This window comes from Cnephaeus nilssonii (assembly GCF_951640355.1).
Source record: "Cnephaeus nilssonii genome assembly, chromosome: 7".
Taxonomy (NCBI): Eukaryota; Metazoa; Chordata; class Mammalia; order Chiroptera; family Vespertilionidae; genus Cnephaeus; species Cnephaeus nilssonii.
This window is the reverse complement of record NC_137078.1, coordinates 75,962,139-75,983,366: the sequence shown is the minus strand read 5'-3', so window position 1 is coordinate 75,983,366 and position 21,228 is coordinate 75,962,139. Positions and strand designations below refer to the sequence as shown.

Below are 21,228 nucleotides of genomic sequence, written 5' to 3'. Positions count from 1 at the left end.
AGGGTATCTCTCTGCAGCTTCAGCCTTTTATTTTCTACTGTCCAATGGGCATCTCTACTAGATTCTGAACAGTGATTCCTCAGTTGAGCTAGGAATCAGAATTACTTGGGGATTTTACTAAGAAAAAGTCTTACTAAAGGCCGCCTGAGAGCTGTCAGATTATATGGGACGGAGGCTCAGGATTAAGTATCTTTTAAACAAGTGACATATCTATGTCTTCTGTAACCAGCTTGGCCTGCTCCTCAGATGGAGCCACCAACGCTCATCACATTTATTGAGTCAAACCTAACTCTTTTCAAATGAAATAGGTTTCCCCACTCTCTAGGTGACACACAACTCACCCTGCTGTCTAAATCCAAAGCTGGGTGTCATCTTTGACTCCTTTCCTTTTACTGCCCCAAGTCCCATGCATTCTGCCTCCAAAATGTCTGTCCAACCTGGTCACCTGTATTCCCACTGCCACAGTTCAGGCCTTACCATGTGTTTTCCGATGGTCTTAGGCGACCCTGCTAGTGGTTCTCAACCTGTGGGTCGCGACCCACAGGTTGAGAACCACTGCTGTAGAGCCTAAGACCATCGGAAAACACAGATATTTACATTATGATTCATTAACAGTAGCAAAATTACAATTATGAAGTAGCAACGAAAATAATTTTATGGTTGGGAGTCACCACAACATGAGGAACTGTATTAAAGGGTCGCGGCATTAGGAAGGTTGAGAACCACTGCCGTAATTGTTCCCCTGCCTCCAGCCCATCCTAGAGCTGTTTTGAGGGCTTTTGACAGTTCATCCCAAAACCATTCTTTGAGTCTCTAATTCCCTTCTTACGAGGCACAGTGTCTTCCTGTGGTCACCATGCCCCAAATCTGACTCTGCTCACATTCCAGGGTACTGTCTGAGAGGAAGGCAGAGGCCAAGAAATGAAGGAGTTTTCCCAAGCACCGGAGATCTGGTCTCTTCACTTACCCACTATCTACAAGTGCACCGGGATTCCTTCCCTATCAAACTGACTCCTTTAATCTTTTCTACAGTCCTTTCATCATCCTTGTGGCTTGTCTCAAACACTTTTAAGTCTGCCAACATCTTTCTGATCCTTAAGTAAACAGGACAAATCACTCTGACGGGAGACGTGAACTCTCTGCCCGGCCTTGGCCTTCTAGAAGTAACGCTGATTGAACAGCACACGTGCAGTGGAGGCTGAGCTCCATTTCTCATGCCTGCGTGGAGTGCGACTGTGGAAGGTAATTGCAAGGTCACTGCGCGTGAATCAGAACCTCAGGAGCATGCAGCCTGGGCTCACCTGGGCAGTCCTGAGCGTCTGCAGGGCCAGCTGCTGAGCTTTCGGGGACACAGAGGGCAGTAAAGTTATTAGACCTTTGTACACTTGATTCTGGTACTTGGGATTACCGTGGACCAAAGAATCCAGCAGAACCTGCACTTCCTCCTGGGTCTCTTCTGACTTAGACTTTGCCAAAAATTCTGCTATGGATCGTACACCTGAGCAAAAAGGAGAGGAAATGCTAAATTGGAAGGGATTTATGAAAACAATCCTCACTCAAGATTACATAACATTGGATGAAAGAAGGTGAAGGGATTAAGCAAAAAACATATGTACAACACATAGACATAGACAACAGTGTGGTGTTAGCCAGAGGGAAAGGGGGGTGGAGGGTAGCTGGAGGTGGGCAATGGTGGGGAAAATGGGGAGGGGAAGAGACTTGGCTTGGGGCGATGGGCACACGATGCAGTGTGCAGATGGTGTTTTATTGACTTGTACACTTGAAACCTGTACCCCAATAAATTCTATTTAAAAAAAAAGATTACACAACACAAGGTAATAGGATTAAAATGTATTTAACCAAGCCTGTTCAATCAGAGCAAAGTTGAGGCTTAGCCTCATGTTGCATCATTGTCTTGTTCACCTCTGGCTATGTGGCTGGAGGATTTTGTTTCAGTATAGGCATCTCAGCTTATCAAAGTGTTTTAAAATTTAAAATGGCTCTGCAAAATGCACAAATAAAAAAACATGCATTTTGATGGCTATGTGATAACTAACATAAGCTTAGTGCTCAGCAGTTTACAAAATATTTTCACAAATACTATGTCATTTAATCCTAGAAATGATATTGAGAGGGAGGTGTTAGTCCCATTTTATGGATAAATATCCTGAGGCTCAGAGAGGCCACAGGGGACACACAGAGAACTATGATTAAAGTGCAATGAGGGCCCTAGCTGGTTTGGCTCAGTGGATAGAGCGTAGGCTTGTGGACCAAAGGGTTCCAGGTTCGATTCTTTGTTTGTAGGCTCCTCCCCGGCCCAGGCCCTGGTCAGGGCTGGTGCAGGAGGCAACCAATCGATGTGCGCATTGATGTTTTTCTCTGTCTTTCCCTCTCTCTTACACTCTCCCTAAAAAAAATCAATGGAAAAATATCCTCGGGTGAGGTTTAACAACAACAACAACAAAAAAGTGCAACGAAGGAAGTGCTTTGACAAAGGGATGCTTAGGGGATGGCATCTCTTTTACTCGCCTTAGTCAGAGCATTTAATGGATCATACTGAAAAGCCCGGATTACATACCTTTCTCACCACACTGTAAGCTCTTTGGCAGGGACTGTATTTTATCCATCTTTGTGTTCCCAGCACCTTAGCATGTACCTAGCACTCATATTCAATGATTTTATTTCAATTTTATTTCTAGAGTTATTCATAAGTTGGTTTCACAAAGGATTTTAGGCAATGGCTCAATAAATCTCTGTTGAATGGATGCATGTAAAAGGATATATTTAAAATGGAAAAAGTGTTTCCAAAACCACAGTAGAAAGATTTGAGCAGGTGATGAATGAGGAAATTCATAAATCTGGGTCTGGGGGTGGCGATATGGGTGGGAGCTAACGGAGTCCACTGGACCAAGTGCTCGCAGTGCAGCCAGTTCCGCGGCACGCTTTCCCGGGCAGTGCTGGGTCTGCCACTGCCTCACCCAGGCCCCGAGGCAGACATGGGAGTTCACCCTTCTCATACGCAGTACCCACCATAGCTTTCACAAATGAGCTCCTTGTACTTCCTGCCAGAGTTTGCAATAACCTGAAGTAGCTTGATGGATTCCTTCTTGTCCTCCTCTTTGATCTTCTCCAGCCCCAGTATTTCCAAGAGTGTTAGGACGCCTCCAACCTCAAGAAATTCTATAAGGTACCGGTTGCTGTCCAGAGGGATAGAAGAGTAGAAATAAGACACTTGTCAAGTTCCTTGGCACTAACCTTTCTAAGGTGCTTCCTTCACATACTTTGCCCTCCTATTCAGGAAATGCTCATGGGTAAAGTGACACAATAGTTGGGAAATTCTTCCTTTTGCACTTAGCAAGTTCAATACAATGAATATTTTTTTGTGTTTGGTTTTCTAGCATCTGTTCTTTTTCTTGTAATAGCAGCTCACCCGTCCCTTGGGGAATCATCCCTCTACCCCTCATAAGCCATGTGGTTTTGGTAGGGTAAGCAGGTGACAGGGTATGTCATCCTTCTGACTCTAGTCATTTGTTTGGGGCCAGGTGTGTGCCCTGAGCTGGTCCACTGAGGTTTAAAACCCGAGACTTTCTTGGGAACCCGTGGGAAAGATATGCTTCCTTTTTGGTGTGTGGTTGAGTTACAAAGATGCATGCCTGGAGCTTCTGAGGATCACAGCACAACGAGGCCTATGAATTCAGAGACAAACAGGGCTGAGAAACGGAGAAAAAGAGAGGGAAAGACCAAGTACCGATGACATATTTTGAACCCCTGGATCTAGTTAGGTCTGAAATATGGATTTCTACCCTCTGGCTTTTCAGGTAAGTGAGCTAATAAATTGCCCTTTTCCCTGATCCAGTATGAGTTGATTTTCTGTATTTCACAACCAAGGGGATGCTGATTAGTAAAGGGTCAGTGGAGAACATGGGATGGAGGAGCAACTAGAACAGGAGCACAGCTGACACTACCCCTGGGCCCATCCTGGGGGCTAATAGGTACCACACATAACTAGAAGCCCTGGTCCCATGTGGTGCGGATGCCAAGGACACCATGAGCCCGATATGCAGCAGAGAACCCAGAATCTCTCCAGAACAGAACTTACCTGTTTACAGATGCTAAGAAGATGCCAATGGACCTTAAAACCTTCTCTAAGCTTGAGCCGGTCATATATCTGAATGACAAGTTAAAGAGTGAATTTCAGGGTGTTTTTCCACACAGAAACCAGATCTTGTGTCTGATCACTGGCACCATCAATGACCTAGGATGACCCAGAATGACCTTTTATCTGAGAAGGGCCATTAGGTTGGAGAAGGGGTGACACATGTGGGGTCGGGAGCGGGGTGCTGGCAGGCATGTTCATGGTTCTCCAGGAAGCTCTCCTGGGAGAGTTCAGCCACCTTGGCTCTGACAGGCTCTCTAGAGAGCAAGGAGGCTCTGATGAATAAAGGCTGCCTGGAGAAAGCCTCTCTCTGCCATGACTATTGCACCCTTGGGTCTCAGCATAGTTCATTACTTTGCGCCTCATTTTTAGACTTCTCTAAAAACAATCAGCTTCATCATTAATTCCCAATTTTGTACTTGCTCAAAGCTTTACACTGGAGGTCACTATCTTTATGAAGAATTGCATGTCTTCCTAATAAGAACAACAGGAGATAGCAGAAAAATTAAACTCTGATTTAAAACAACCTCAGTATTTAATGTTATTTTTAATGTGAGCCTTTGCAAAAAGCTTCATTGTAATAAAGCACCCAGAGCACGCATCAGCCTGAATATAAGGTATGAAATCAAACCACAACAGAAAAGGAACCAGTCAACAATTACTAGGCTCATCACACATCACAGGCTCTTAGAACACTTAAGAAATTAGCTGAAATTATTGCAGCTCATGGAGGATAACTGAGAGCTTCCAAGACTGATAAAGGCTAATGTAACGGGTTGGAGGTAATGGTGCTTTGTTGGGGGGGAGGGTGCGTGAGGCAAATTATCTCTGCCGCACCCTGGTTCCCAGGATGCCCATAGACATAGAGACAGATTGGCTCATTAGGAAAGGCTCTTTACTACAGAAACAGTGTTTGCTCCTGCCTGTTGCCGCTATAGCTGGGGGCCTGACTATCAGCTCACACGGTAGTCTCTCCATTTCTACCTTGTCCGCCTCCTGCTCCTCCGAACCCCAGCTTCCATTCCTGCCCCAGTGCATTTTCCCTCTTTTTTTTCAGTTGCCAGCTAGGCTGACCAACTTTCATCATCTCCTGTTTCCTCTGTCCCAGGTAAGTCCTATGTTCATAGCCACTCATCACACATCACAGGCTTTTAGAACACTTAAGAAATTAGCTGAAATTTAGGCATTCTTGGTTCATTACTTCAGCAATTAGTTCCAGAAGCCTGCCACAATATCAGTGGTAGCTAACAAATGCAAAGCATTTGTAGTGTGCCAGGCACTGTGCTAATGACTTTGCTTGCATTGTCTCATTGAATGCTCACCGCACCCCGCAGTGGGTTCTATTAGTATATCTTTCTTTAAAAAAATATATTTTTATTGATTTCAGAGAGGAAGGGAGAGAGAGAGATAGAAACATCAATGACGAGAATCATTGATCAGCTGCCTCCTGCACGCCCCTCACTGGGGATTGAGCCCTCAACCCAGGCATGTGCCCTGACCAGGAATTGAACCGTGACCTCCTGGTTCATAGGTCGATGCTCAACCACTGAGCCACGCTGGCCAGGTGGTATTTCCATTCACTTCATGAGCAAACAATCTCAGACAGGTTAATGACCTGCTCAAGGTCCCAATGTTAACTGATGGAACCAGGATATGAACTGAGGCAGCCTCACTCAGAGTCTGAGTTCTTATAGTCAGGTCTCCCTGCCTGGAGGCAGGTGGAGCGAGTGGGGCTAGATTACTCCTTGTATAGTGTTAGAGGTGGGGCTGAGGCTCTGCACTGTCCACTGGGTGGGAGACACTGAAGATGAGTGGGTGGCATGTGGGCTTTGGGCCAGACAGACCCGTCAAACCTTATCTCTGCCACTTACCAGTAAATTACTCAACCTTTTAAAGGTTCATCTTTCTTATCTATAAAATGGGATAATACCAATCACTTAATAGGCTTGGCGTTAGGTTCAAATTCGATAATATTTGTACAGTACATAACTTAGTGCCTAGAAAAAGACTCAATAAATGGCAACTAATAGTTTTGTCATTATAATATACAAATCCTTAGTTTCACTCATATATTCTGGAAGTTTAAGATTAAATAAAGGGTTTGAGCCCTAGCTGATTTGGTTCAGTGGATAGAGCATCGGCCTGCTGACTGAAGAGTCCCGGGTTCAATTCTGGTCAAGGGCACATGCCCAGGTTGTGGGCTGTATCCCCAGTAGGGGGCATGCAGGAGGTAGCTGATCAATGATTCTCTTTCATCATTGATGTTTCTATCTCTCTCTCCCTCTCCCTTCCTCTCTGAAATCAATAAAAATACGTTTTAAAAAATCTGGTGATGAGGCAAAGGTGGAAACTATAGCAGAGAAAGAATACAGTCCCTAAGGAGATAGGAGGGGATTCAAGTGCAATACTAATAGAGGATTAGTTCTAGACGGAAGGAATACCGACTTTAACTCTGATGGGCACAAAAGAGGTTAGGAGTGAGATGAGGATATATTTATAGGTTGGAAAGACAAGAAATTGAGTTCTTGATTTTTAGACGATATCTGACCACCAGATGTCCTGTTCTAAAATCTTAGAATGGAGAAAAGAGCTTCCTCAATAATCGCCTCTACTTTTTTCTTTTGAAGACGGCCTATTTTTTTGTTTTTTTTTTTGTTTTCTTTTTCTCTCTCCTGTTCAGCAAAGGATACGTGAGTCTAAGCCAGGTGGTCAAGCGTACCAGGAACAAGCTGGCTCCCTGGGAAAACTCCTGCTCCAGTTCAGGGGCAGTCTTGCCTTGGTTGTTTTCAATGAAATTGTCAAGGATGTGACTCCTTGCGGCTTTTCCAGCATTGTCCCAATCCTGTAAAAAACTCAAGAGCCGGCTAATTGCTGCCTGCTCCTTTATAGAAGTCATGATCAATCAGTCCTGAAGTTGGCTACAGAGGGAAGGAAAACAGACAGGTTACCAAAGGGTTCAGAACCAGGTGAGCCCTGCAGGTTACTCCAGGGGCTTTGCTCTTCAGGCAATCAACTGGAAACAGGTGAGCCTCTGTCACTCACATGGATATAGTGACATTCAAAATACACCTCTACGACTGGTCACCTGCTGCTCGAACAGGGAAGCTCTAGCTGTGTTGTAACGGAATTACAAATATCAAGGTAAATGCCAGCCTCAAATCGAAGGGCTAAAATTTTAGCTCTTCGGCATCTTTGCTGATGCCAGCAACTAAAAGGACCACAGGCTCCAGTTGAGATGAAGGTGCTTGATAAAAACCTGGACCTGTCTTATCGTCACTTCACAGAGGGTCAGAGATTTAGGGACTTTAGAGACCTGTCCTCCTCTTAAGTATTACATAACCTTGTATCTTGGGCTTTTATACTAATGCTCTTCAAAACAACTTTTAAAAAATCCTCACCTGAGGATATGTTTTTATTTATTTTATTTTTTAAATCCCCACCTGAGGATATGCTTAGAGAGAGGGAGGAGAAAAACATTGATTGATTGTCTTCCGAAGGTGCCCCAACCAGGGATCAAACCTGCAACCTTTTGGTGCACGGGACGATGTTCCAACCCAGCCACTCTGGCCGGGCTGTTTTTATTGATTTTAGAGAGAGAGAGAGAGAGAAAGGGAGAGAGAGAGAAACACTGATGTGAGAAACATCTATCGATTGCCTCCCTGTATATGCCCCAACTGGGGATTGAACCTGCAACCTTTCCAACCAAATGAGCCACCCGGCCAGTTTTAAAAACAACTTTAAAAAAAGTTAGTGGGAAGAAAAAGTTCCCATTCCATAGTTGGATTAATGGGCTGTGGTTTGTAGGAGCCTGTGTCCTTGGGAGAGTGTTTTCAGTGGGGGGAGGGAAGGTTTAAAATAAACCCGTTTTCCAAAAATAGTTGTGATTGAAAGTGTTATTATCCATAACAAATGTTAGTGCTGATGGGAGAGAGGCATGTGTGATTCTTTTGTCTAACAGACAAGTGAAAGTCATATTTCACATTATCATGGGGTTTTCTGTGATTTACAGAATATTTGTGAAACATTACTTGCAGTGGCCATGATTGATATGGAGAGAACAGCTTGTGTGTAGGGGAGATGTGTATTTCACGAAGACAGTTCAACATGAAATTTACAGTCCCATAAAGTGCTTCTACATCTTTGCCAGAGATCTAGTTAAAAGGACTTTACAGTCTGAAACACCCTAAAATTGATTCTAAATTAACGTTTCCTCACATGTATTTGAGATATTGATGGGGCCCAGCTATCAGGATTTTATTAGGAAGCAATAATCTGAAGCATGCTGAGACAGACAGACATACACACCAACCTCCTCTCCTCCCCAGAGGACACGGGGTATGTGCTCCCAGGAAGGGCGTCATGTAGCCTCCGGGACAGAGACAACCCCGGGATCCTGTCAGCCCGAACAGCCAGGTGAATAACTGTGGATCAACCTAAACACAAAAATGACCAAAACCCTTCATGGGATCATGCATCACTCACTGTGAATGATATTACAGCCCTACGTCTGAGAATAACTCTCAGAGCCCATGGCCATCTTCAACAGCCAAACTGGCCTCAAGGAAATGGGGGTGAGTGGCTGTTCTGGACCCCAGGGAGGAGCGGTTGAAACATCACCATTAGCTTAATCGGGCAGGAAAGCACCTGGTGTCCCTGCCCTGCTGTGGATGGACCCATTCTAGGATCAACACTCAAAGTGCTATTGCAGATGCACCCAGCAATTCTAGGACACCAGGGGCAGGAAACTTTCAGCTGGATCTTATGGCCACTCAAGTTTCCTTTGAATCTCCGTCTTCCCCGTCTTCTTTTTCAAGACAGAAAACAAACAAATGGCAGCATGGAAGATCACAGTGATAGAGCTCTAAATCAGTGACTATGTAGTGAAGGCCCATCACATGACACCGTGCAAGGTGCTGTGGGAGATGCAGAGATGAAGATGGCACAGCCAGGGCCCTTGAGGAACTCCAGATCTTGTGGCAGAGTGAAGAATATCAGATTTGACATCAGACCGGGTTCAAGGTCCAGCTCCCCACTTGCTATAGTAAAACATCAATAGTACCTGCCTTATTCCTTGCTATCCTCCAGGACTCCAGAGGCAGCCACTTTCAACTCTGTTGGCTATTTCTTCTGTTTACTTCTATAATCCCAAATAATCAGTTTATACTACTTGGTATGGGCTGAGTTGTGTCCCCCTCATCCCCTAACATTCAGTACCTCAGAATGTGACTTTGTTTGGAGACAGGGGTGTTTAAAGAGGTAATTCAGTTAAAATGAGGTCATTAGGGTGGATCCTAATCCAATATAACTTGTGTCCTTATAAAATACTAGAGGCCCAGTGCATAAAATTTGTGCGCAGGTAGGGTCCCTAGCAGCTGCGGGGCCCTCCTTAATTCTGCGCCGCCCCCTGGTGGTCAGCGCACATCATAGCAATCGATCAAACTCCCCATCGTTTGAACTCCCGAGGGGACACTTTGCATATTATGCTTTTATATATATAGAAGATTAGGGCACAGACACACAGAGGGAAGACCGTGGGAAGACAACAGAAGTCAGCCATCTACAAGCCAAGGAGAGAGGCCACAGAAGAAAACCACCCTGTAACACTTAATCTCAAACACCTCGATCAGAGCCTCCAGAACAGAGATAATAGGTTTCTGCTGTTTAAGCCAGTCTGTGGTGATGCTTTGCTATGGGAGCCTAGCAAACTAGTGCATTGCTATTATTTTATTTGTCAATTTTAGAGAATATGTATATTCTGGCAATTGAGGAAATAGCTCTTGCACCACTCTAACCCCTATTTTTACTCCCTTGTCCTCACAATACTATAGTTTCCCACAATTTATAGTTAAATCAATAGTTAATGTTTACATTATTGGCCAAATAAACACTGTGCATTCAAGCTGTAACCTATTAGATTTGCTGTCTCTTATAAATTGGTTTCACCTGGAGTTAATTTCTTTTTCTAATTGCTTAATTTTCAATGCACCTGGAGCTATTTTCTTCCAAATGTTCCAAACATGTAGCAATGATTTTTCCAAATGTTCAGTCCTAACTGATCAGTTCCATCTTTTCCCGGGAGACTTCTGCCCATTGTCTTTTGCTCATTTGGACCCATTGCTTAGTAAGCCTGGTGCACCAATGCCCTGGGATTTCCTTTTGCCAGTTTTCTCTGTTGATCGCCCCATTTCCTGGATTCATCTCATATTCCTTCTTGGTTTACTCTCTTTTTGTTGAAGCACGTTCTCTAGTAGCTTCCTAAGAAATGAAAAATATTTTTTTTCTGGGTGTCCTTGGAAGTCTGAAAATATTTTTGGCCTCATGTTAGATTGGTTGAGTGTATAATTCCACGTTAGAAATAAGCTTCCCTGGGCCCAGCTGGCGTGGCTCAGTGTTTGAGTATTGACCTATGAACCAGGAGGTCACAGTTTAATTCTAGGTCAGGGCACATGCTGGGGTTTCGGGCTGGATCCCGAGTCGGTGTGTGTGTATGTGTGTGTGTGTGTGTGTGTGTGTGTGTGTGTGTGTGTGCAGGAGGCAGCTGATCAATGATTCTCTCTCATCAATGATGTTTCTATCTCTCTCTCCCTCTCCCTTCCTCTCTGAAATCAATATATATATCTCCTATATAATAAAAGCCTAATATGCTAAGTGTTTGACTGTTCGACTGTTCGACCAGTTGCTATGACGTGCACTGACCATAGGAGGTAGACGCTCCGACCGGTAGATCAGCTTGCTGCTGGGGTCCAGTGGATAGGGACTGGGTGAGACAGGCCGGACATGCCCTGGAGCCCTCCTGTGATCCCTCCCTGGCACAGATTTGTGCACCGGGCCTCTAATATATATATGAAATATATATATGAAATAAGCTTCCCTTGGATTTAACCTCCCCAGTGTTGCTGTTGAGAAGTCTGACTTCATTCTGATTCCTGTGCCTATGTCTCTGGCTTGTTTTTTCACTCTGTTTTCTTAAAATTATGGCATTTCTTTTTTTAAAAAAAAATATTTATATTGATTTCAGAGAGAGGAAGGGAGAGGGAGAGAGAGATTGAAACATCAATGATGAGAGAGAATCATTGATCGGCTGCCTCCTGTACACTCCCCACTGGGGATTGAGCCCACAACCCCGGCCTATGCCCTTGACCAGAATCGAACCTGGGACCCTTCAGTCCGCAGGCCAACACTCTATCCATTGAGCCAAACCGGCTAGGGCTGTTTTTTCTCTTGATGCTTTTAAAACCTCTTCTGAAATTGTATGATGATAGGCCTTGGTGCAGGTCTTTTCATTTATTATGCTAGGCCCTCAGTGGGCTCTTTTAATCAGGTGCTGTGACCTTCAATTTTTAGAAATTTCTTTATTAGGCAAGAGTAGTGTTCACTGAGGAACTAAAAATGTCAGTCAGTGGAGGTGTTTTTCTTCCTTCTGGGGTCCTCAGGGCCTCCAGAGACTTTTCTATTTTCCCAGGGAGGGAAAGTGGCGTTGATAAATGCCTACTGGCATCCCGGCGGGTGGGGTGGGGAGGGCTTGTTGGGCAGCCACAGTGCAGTGTATAGCCCTCACTCTATTACTGTTTTCCATCCTATATCCCTGACCTTAAAATTATGCCTGAGGGCCCAGCCAGTGTGGCTCAGTTGGTTGAGCATCCCATGCACCAAGAGGACACTGGTTTGATTCCCAGTCAGGGCACATGCCCAGGTTGCAGGCTCAATTCCCAGTAAGGGGGCATGCAGGAGGTGGCCAACTGATGTTTGTCTTTCTCTCTCCCTTCCCCTCTCTCTCTCAAAATCAATTAAGAAAAAAACATATTAGCCTGACTGGCGTGGCTCAGTGGTTGAGTCTTGACCTATGAATCAGGAGGTCACGGTTTGATTCCTGGTCAGGGCACATGCCTGAGTTGTGGGCTCAATCCCCAGTGTGTGTGTGTGTGTGTGTGTGTGTGTGTGTGTGTGTGTGTGTGTGTGTGTAGGGGAGGCAGCCGATTTATGATTTTCTCTCATCATTGATGTTTCTATATATCTCTTTCTCCCTTCCTCTCTGAAATCAATAAAAATATATTTAGCCCTAGCCGGTTTTTCTCAGTGGATAGAGCGTTGGCCTGCAGACCAAAGGGTCCTGGGTTTGATTCCATCAAGGGAACGTATCTTGGTTGCAGGCTCCTCCCTGGCCTGGGCCCTGGTTAGGGTGCTTGCAGGAGGCAACGAATCAATGTGTTTCTCTCACATCAGTGTTTCTGTCTGTCTTTCCCTCTCTCTTCCACTCTCCCTAAAAAAATCAATGGAAAAATATCCTCAGGTGTGGATTAACAACAACAACAAAATGTTATATATATAATTTAAAAACATATTAAAAAGTTATGCCTGATGTCCCTGAGTATGGAGGCCTCCACTGTTCATTTTCCTTTCTCCTTATGCAGCAGGAGAGTTTAGAGTAGTTGTTTGGCTGTTGAGAGAGGAGCTCTGAGGTGGGGGCAAAGTGCTCTCCCTACAGACTTCAGCCAGTCTCCAGGTTTAGCTCCATACCTCACTCTGACTTTCTATGGTAACTTGTGCTTCCAAACATTAAGCCTCTTGGAGGTTAAACTGGGTGAACTGACTTTCTTCTTGTTGGTAATCTCCCCTTGCAGGCACTTAATTTGTAATTTCTTCTTTTTTTGTTAACCCTCACCCGAGGATATTTTTCCATTGATTTTTAGAGAGAGTGGAAGGGAGGGGGAGAGACAGAGAGAGAGAGAGAGAGAGAAACATCCATGTGAGAGAGATACATTGATTGGTTGCCTCACACACATGCCCCAACCAGGGTGGGGGATCAAACCTGCAACCGAGTATGTGCCCTTGACCAGGAATCAAACCCGGGACCCTTCAGTCCACAGGCTGATGCTCTATCCACTGAGCCAAACCAGCTAGGGCAGTTTGTAATTTCTTAGGGTGCTTCAAACCAGGTAACATTCCCCCACCTGCCTTTTAGCTTCCAAATATCTGTTGAACTTTCATCTGCTATTGCCTTGCTGCCTTCTCTGAACTTTTGTGACTTAATATATTTTTGTATTTCTTAGTGTTAGTCAGTGAGGTTTTGAGAGGTAGGGGGAGATAAAAGGTGGCAGTCATGTTCAAGCAAGTGTCCAGCCCCTTATTTATTTTTATCTCAAATGTTCTTCAAAGTAAGATTTGACAAGAATTGAAAAAAATATCCACTAAATACAATTTCAAAAATAATTTAAAAGAAGAACAGTGGGGAAAAGAGAAAAATATGCCAATTTCAAGAGTTGGTTGCTGGGATAAATTCTGTATCTAAGATTCTTCTTGACTACCAAGATAAAAGGGGAAATATGGTGAAGGGAAGAGAGGATGATGGCAAGGAGAAGAAACTAACATTTTTTTGAGTGTTCATTAAGAACTAGTTACATACCATAATATATATTATAAACACTATTTGCTTAATCCTCTAGAGATCTCAAGAAGGAGCTATTATTCTTCACAATTTTCATGTTTAAAAGGTTTGCTTATTGCCTGGCTGGCATGGCTCAGTGGATGAGCGTTGACCTATGAACCAAGAGGTCATGGTTTGATTCCGGTCAGGGCATATACGCGGGTTGCAGGCTCAATCCCCAGTGTGGCGTGTGCAGGGGCAGCAGACCAATGAGTGACTCTCTCTCATCATTGATGTTTCTCTCTCTCTCCCTTCCTCTCTGAAATTAATAAAATATGTATGTATATATATATTTTTAAAAGGTTTGCTTATTTGTTGAAGGTCTCACAGCTAAAAGAGGGGTGGAAATGAAAACTGAACTCATATTTGTGTATAATTACAATCCAGGTTCTCTCCATTTTAGCAAAAGCACTAATTCTGCTCACCCCTGTGCTCCAAAATGTCACCAATACTCTCTTCTTGTCCTATTCGGTGGCTAGTTTGCAGTCCCATCTTCTTGACCTCTGATAGACTGTGGATGGCTCTCTTCTCAGAACTCCTTTCCTGACCCCTCTCTCTCTTGGATCCTCTTCATACTCCTTTGCAAGTCCTTGCCCTGTTCTCCGTTTTCTTCTCATTCTTTGTAATTTCCTGGGTTATGTCCTTCACTCCCATCACTTCAAGTTACATCTGTAGGCTTTATGACTCCCAAATCGATCTCTCACTCAGCCTGGGCCTCCCTCCTGATGAGGTCCAGATCCCTGCATCTAAATGACTAGTGGACGTCTCCAGTGGTATGTTTTACACACGCTTCCATCAAACCCTCACACCTGCTCCTCCTCCTGTGTTGGTCCTCTGTCAGGGACTGGGTTACCACTCTCCTGGTCACACAAGAGCTTTGATGTATATCCCTCTCCCTTGCCCTCCTTATTTGAACTGTTGCCAGGTTCTGCCAATTACACCCCCTAAATCTCCCCCAGATCGGTCTATTTATCTTCATCTCCACGGCCACTATTTTCATTACCCCCATCCCTCACACGGATTATTGCAGCAGCCTCCTAACCGATCTCAGGCTTACCCCATCCTAATCTCCACGGTGATGTAAGAGTTTAAAACGCAAATCTGACAGATTTCCCTGTTTGAAACTCTTCAGTTGTCCCCCATATTACCCTCAAGATAAAGTTTCAAACATCTCAGCCCAAAGAACTTGCATCTAAATTCTGTCACAACTGAAATCTGACCTCTCCTGCCCTCCCCACTACCCCTACCCCACCCCCGGCTCCGTGTCACTGCTTCCAGTGAGAATTAGGAGATAGAGGCTAGCTTTCCCATGTCACAAACCATTCTCTAAATCCCCCACACCGTTTCTAAATAACTTTTTCCCCCCTCTAAGGTCAGGCCTCCTATCCTTCCCGCTCTGCCTTGCCTAACTGCTGATTTATTGGCCAATTCCCTGTGTTCATAGATGACTTCCACCCATAAGTCTTCTTGTTTACCCAAGACCTGATAGGCAATTTCAACATCAACATGTTCCATCTTCATATTTTGGGTGGCTGGCATCCTCCCTGGCACATAATGGGTGCACAAAAACTGTTATTCAAACTGACATCCAACACTATGCTTATAATGAGCACTTTGATTTTCTCACTCCACACAGTAATTGATTAAACAGATGTCCTGGGTGCCAGCAGACTTACAGGATAAAGTCTAAACTCCATGTGGCACACACAGGCCCTCCAAAACTTGGCCCCAGGCTAACCTCATCCTGCCACTTCCACATTACAACAGACCTCCCCTTCTCAACTCCCCAGGCCCTCCCAGGGCCCTCGGCATCTCAACTGCTGCTCTGCCATCAGGAATGGCCCGCCTCCTCTTTGCCCTTTGGCTAATTCTCCAAGACAACTAGGGGCTTTGGGCTCTGTGGCTCCCCTATGCCATCTCTTCCCCTGCTATGCTGTAAAACTTACCCATCCCTCCTACTAGAGTGTACTCAAGGGCAGGGGTTGGCCTTCCCTATTTTTATGTGCTCAGGGTCTGGCATAACGCCTGACACAAAATAGATGTTTAATACATGTTCGCTGGGTGAGAGAAGAAATCAGCCAGCGCCTGTTTAGATGGTTGTATCTGAATGTCCATGATATGTAGGTCCATAAAATGACCAACTTCCCAAAGCTGTCATGTGCAGAGTGGCAGCATCTCCATCCAAGGAGGCCAGTGCAGTCTATGAGGCATTTTACAGCTACGACAGGAAAGAGCAATGTCAGCAGTGGTGTCATCTTTGGACACTGAGGACAGGGATTCAGTGCCATGAACGGTCAGTTAAATTGTAATTGGAGTGAACTGTTCCTCTGCAAACCATAATGTTCTTTAGCTGCAGCCAAATGGCATTCAAGAAAGGGAGACATTTTTTTTTTTGAAATGTCAAAGAAATTATTTCCAATTTGGTGCTCACAACCAGAGACTCTAATGATCAGTGGAAATGAGAAGCAAACAAATTAGCACTAATGGAAAATGGCTTTTGGAAAAGAGGATTTAATTTATAGTCAACTGGTCATGGCATGCAGCATGCAGTAAAAGTCAGCTTCACCAGCTTGATCATAAGAACTGGAGCACACATGGAATGCCAGAGAAAAATATACGGATGCCATCATGCTTATTGGACTCTCTCTGTAAGTGGCAACCAATTAAAATAGTCATTATTTTACCTTGGAGAGAAAATGGTCTGAATAATCAAAGCACATGAAATTAAAATCCGGATTAGGAACCTCGGTCCAAATTGGTTTGTTTGTGGCCTTCTGACCTTGGCAAGATCTTCTGCAAGGATGACAAACCAACTTTGTCTTCAGCCCAGAGTGGACCCTGTTTTTAATTTCCTTTCCATCTTCAGAGGTGATTAATAAATCTGGACCCATCTATAAATCATTTCTATAGCAGCCAAATAGTACTCTTTCATGCAGGGAAACGAAAATTACAGAATCTCAAAATCTCAGCTCTTATACTAAGCCAAAGGTCCTTAGCAACGAGCGAGAAGAGGTATTATAAAATCAGGTCTTGTTTCTAAAAAAAAATTTCTCTCCTCCCCACTTCCCCAAATCAAAAGACATGTTTCTGAAAGCAAGAAGCCTCCAGGGCATGGGCTGCCAGCCTGGCTCACTGTCCCCAGACGGCCCTGGAAACAAGGCATCACTGTGGGCCATCGCTGCAAGTTTCACCTACAGAATGGGACAGAGGCACCCTCCTTGGCTCCCATTCCCACTACTCACTCAGCTCCTCATTCAGAGAGAGAGAGAGGGAAGGAGGCCAGAAGGGAGAAGGAAGACAGAGAAATAAAGAAACATTCTTCCAAACTCCAGCCTGAGCTAAGGAGGGTGTGTCCTGGTCCTTACTTCCACCTCAGGGCAAATGCATTACAACTTGTCACTTCCTTCTCACAGATTCCCTAGCTTCTGCTCCAGACTCACACCCTCCTTACAGACCCCTTTTGCCACCCACTCTTCCCCACAGCTGCCTTTCCTTCCACCCTCTCCTCATAGACAACCCTCCCCCCCCATCTCCTTCCTGCAAAACCCTCTGCCTTCATCCTCTCCCCAGACCTACCCTCATTTTCTACCCAGATCCGACTTTTCCTCTCCCAAGTCTCACTTCTGCCCCCAACGGCACAACACAGATCTGCCCTCATGCTCTCCCCACAAAATGTAACTCTTTAGGTCAACCACAACCACTCTGCCTACATTCTCCTCATCCCTTCATTGCTCTGTGCTTCATCTTCCTTGACTTCATTTCCCACCTTTGCTTCCCTTCCCAACTTTACTCTGCCCTTGAAAGCCCTTGTTCCTGATCAGGAAAGTCTCCTCCACTCTGAGCCCCTCCACAGTCTCTCTGCCTACCTCCAGTCTGCCCAGAAATCTGCCTCTACTCAGGGGTGCCACTTCATAGCCCTCCCCGGGCTCTTATCCCCCAAGGACGTCAGGGGTGAGAGTGGGGCCAGTGTCTCCTCACCAAAGCCCAACCCAGCTCCTTATTCCATCACCTTCTTCACCTTCTTCAAAAACTTTTGCTACTTTGAGGGTCATGCCATGCAGCTGTATTGACCTTTACCGCTCCTCATGCTGTCATCTACAGATTCCAGAACAACCCACTTCATTCAAGGACTTCGGTACCTAGTTCACAAGCATCCTCTTCCCTTTTCCCTCAAGTCCTGCCATCATCCAGGAAGATTTCAATGGTCATGTCTACATCTTGAATGTCTTCTGTACTTTACTTCAGCCACCCACTCCTATGGCCACACCCTGGACCTCGTCATCACTTGGAACTAATCCAACGTCATCACTCCACTTTCTTTTTTTAAAATAAGACTTAAAAAGAAAAAAATAAGTAAGTATATATATTATTTTTCTGTATTTTATTAAGCTGCACAATGTGTTTTGAGAATCTATAAATATGAATTTACTAGAGGCCCAGTGCATGATTGAATCATGCATGTGTAGGGTCCCCTACACGCTTTCGCTTTTCGCGGTGGAGCTGGGTGCCTGTCCGCTGGTGCACCAGGCCTTTCAGAAGCCTCCGGCTCGGCAGAGGCTTCTGAAAGGCCTGGTGCCGGAGCAGACAGGCACCCAGCTCCCCCACTTTTGATGGTCCGCGGCCGCTGAGGGGGGCTACCCTGCTGTTGAGAGGCGCAGAGGGCGGGAGTCCCACCCCCTGTGCCTCTCAACGGCCGCTGAGAGGGACTGCCGCGGACACCTGGCTACCCTGCCATTGAGAGGCGCAGCTGGGTGTCCGCGGCAGGCCCCCTCAGCGGCCGCGGATCTGGCCTTTAAGAGGCACAGGGGGCGGGAGTCCCGCCCCCTGCGCCTCTCAACAGCAGGGTAGCCCCCCTCAGTGGCAGAGGATCCGTGCCTCTCAATGGCCGAATAGGCCACCGCGAGTCCCGCCCCCCAGCCTCCTGCCGCCCAATCGTGGGCGTAGCGGAGTGATGGTAATTTACATGTTACTCTATTATTATATAGGATTGATTTCGGAGAGGGAGAGTGAGATAGAAACATCAGAGATGATAATCATTGATCAGCTGCCTCCTGCAGACCCCCTACTGGGGATCAAGCCTGCAACCCGGGCATGTGCCCTGATCGGGAATCGAACCTGCAACCTTTTGGTTCACGGGCTGACGCTCTAACCACTTAGCAACACAGGCCAGGGCTCATGCCACCTAAGTGAATTTCTCCACCAGTGCTTTGGATTCCTTATGTTATTCTTTTTCCAGGATTGCCATAACTTTCTCAGTTATCTCTCTTTCTCTATAATTTTTTTCCTTTATCTGGACCCATGCCAACAGCATTTCTCCCACCTGAATAAAAACTTGTGTCTCCTTCCAGCTATTGCCATCTTTCTTTTTTCTCCTAAAGAGCCAACCATCTTGAAAGTGTATTTGTACATGCAATCTTCGCTTTCTCATCTTCCCACCTACTTCTCAACTCACTGTAATTTGACCTCTGCTTCCAGCACCAACAACTTCCTTGTTTCTAAATCCAGTGGATTTTTTCAGACCTTATTTTATTAGTCATCAGCCTTCAACACTTTCCTCCCGTGGCTTCTGATATACCACGTTCTACTTCTGATTATCTTACCATTCTGGACACTTCATCTCAATTGCCTTTGCAGATTCATTCCCCTTTGCCCTCAGGCTTTGGTGCTTCTTAGCGATCTGTCCTCAGCCCTCTTCTCTCCTGATTCTACACATACTCTCTGGGCCAGCCCACTGAGTCAATCCACTGGTGTGGCAGCCATCTGTAAGGCAGTACAGACTCTCACCTTTCTGTTTCCAGTTCAGACTTATCTTGCAAACTCCAGTCAGGCATACTCCACTGCCTCCTGGACACCTCCCCCTGGATGTCCCACTGGCACCTCAAATTTTGCCAGGCCCAGAACTTACCCTCTCCTAAAAACCCTGCTTCCTCTCCTTTCTGTTTGCCCAAGCTAGAAGTTCAGAAGTCATCTTTCCTTTCTCCTACTTGCCTCACCAGGCACCAAGTCCAGCTCTTTTTAGCTCATAAGTGTCTAAGGAATCCATCCCCTCCCTCTTCATTCCTGATACCTTTCCATGCTTTACGACAGGGGTCCTCAAACTTTTTAAACGGGGCCAGTTCACTGTCCCTCAGAACGTTGGAGGGCCGGACTATAGTTAAAAAAAAACTATGAACAAATTCCTATGCACACTGCACATATCTTATTTTGAAGTAAAAAAACAAAACACGGCAAAAACACCTGCATGTGGCCCGCGGGCCGTAGTTTGAGGACGCCTGCTTTACGACATCATAATCCGTCCCCATTGTTTTTTTTTTAAATTTTATTGATTTTTTACAGAGAGGAAGAGAGAGGGATAGAGAGTTAGAAACATTGATGAGAGAGAAACATCGATCAGCTGCCTCCTGCACACCCCCTACTGGGGATGTGCCCGCAACCAAGGTACATGCCCTTGACCGGAATCGAACCTGGGACCCTTGAGTCCGAAGGCCGACGCTCTATCCACTGAGCCAAACCGGTTCCGGCACATAATCCGTCCCCATTGTTGAAACAACTTCCTAACTCGTCTTCCTCCTCCCAATCCCCAATCCATCCTCCACACTGATCTTTCTAAAACACAAATATGATTATTACTCCTCTGCTAAAGCCCTGCAGTGACTCCCCACTGTTCCTAGGATAAGCTCTTGCACTCAATAGGAAACACACTGGGAAATTTTTATCATCAGTAAGATTTACCTATAAATTCAAAGCTGAGCTTGGCATCAAAGACCCTCCAGGATGAGCCTAACTGTTCTTCTAAGGTTACTTTCGCATTCGTACCTCCTCTGGCCAGATGCTGATCCTCTATGGCCCTCCTCAGTTTGAGTTCCTGTAGAGTCCTTTCTCCACAGGTCTTTCAAGGTCCACCTCAAGAGCCATCCCCACTGCCATAATATCCCTTCAACACTTTCTGAGCTCACAGAGTTAGATTTGGTTAACGAATAGTTCTCCTCCTTCTCCATTTAAGACTTATGGAAGTCAGGGTCAAAAGCTTAATCCTCACTAGAGCCCACCTACATAATAGGTGCTCCGTATTTGTTAAATCCATGGATAAATGCAAGAAAACTGTATTACTTAACCCCTTTGTGTCCCCCGCGAATAGAGCATTCTCCAAAGTCTTCCTCCGTAGTTTTCCCCACTGCCTCCTACCCACCCCGTCAGTCAGAATACGCCTCGCTCCACTGAGTGGAGGATGGGCCGGCACGCGCCCGCTAGGCCGTTTGTACGGTTTTCTACCTCCCGTTGTCGGAGCTGCGATCTAGGGGATGGTAGAGGTAGCTAGACGAGGTATGTCAAAGGGCACTGTCCACCCCGTAGGGTAACACGCGGTAGAGAAAGGAGACCCTCTCCACTCCCAGAACAGAGCAACTCTCACGCAGACCCTCTTACCTACACAGGAGGGTGGGGACTCTTCCTGATCGGCGTCCAGGCTGACCAATACCTAACCCACATCAAGCAAGTCAGCCAATAGCTGCGGGCCATGGATAGAGTGGGGCGGGGCATGGTTGCTAGGGCCAAGCTAGTGGGGCGCGGCCAGAGGCTCCGAGAGAGACTCGGTGGTTGCTAGGGTGGGAGGTCACAGAGCGCGCTCAGGGATTGGGTGGCGTTGGGC

The 21,228-nt window shown here is 45.7% G+C and overlaps 1 protein-coding gene across 1 annotated transcript in view; it reads right to left on the bottom strand.

Moving 5' to 3' along the window:
• Window positions 1-21,040, bottom strand: part of ARMH1 (armadillo like helical domain containing 1) — a 36,745-nt gene extending 15,705 nt beyond the window's left edge. The window contains exons 1-6 of the mRNA XM_079776876.1: window positions 21,006-21,040; window positions 8,466-8,589; window positions 6,847-7,074; window positions 4,100-4,168; window positions 3,031-3,197; window positions 1,302-1,498 (exon numbers count right to left, since the gene is read on the bottom strand). Coding sequence (XP_079633002.1) covers window positions 1,302-1,498; window positions 3,031-3,197; window positions 4,100-4,168; window positions 6,847-7,052 — 639 coding nt within the window. The 5' untranslated portion in view covers window positions 7,053-7,074; window positions 8,466-8,589; window positions 21,006-21,040. The remainder of the gene's footprint in view (window positions 1-1,301; window positions 1,499-3,030; window positions 3,198-4,099; window positions 4,169-6,846; window positions 7,075-8,465; window positions 8,590-21,005) is intronic.
• Between the last annotated feature and the right edge of the window lie 188 nt (window positions 21,041-21,228).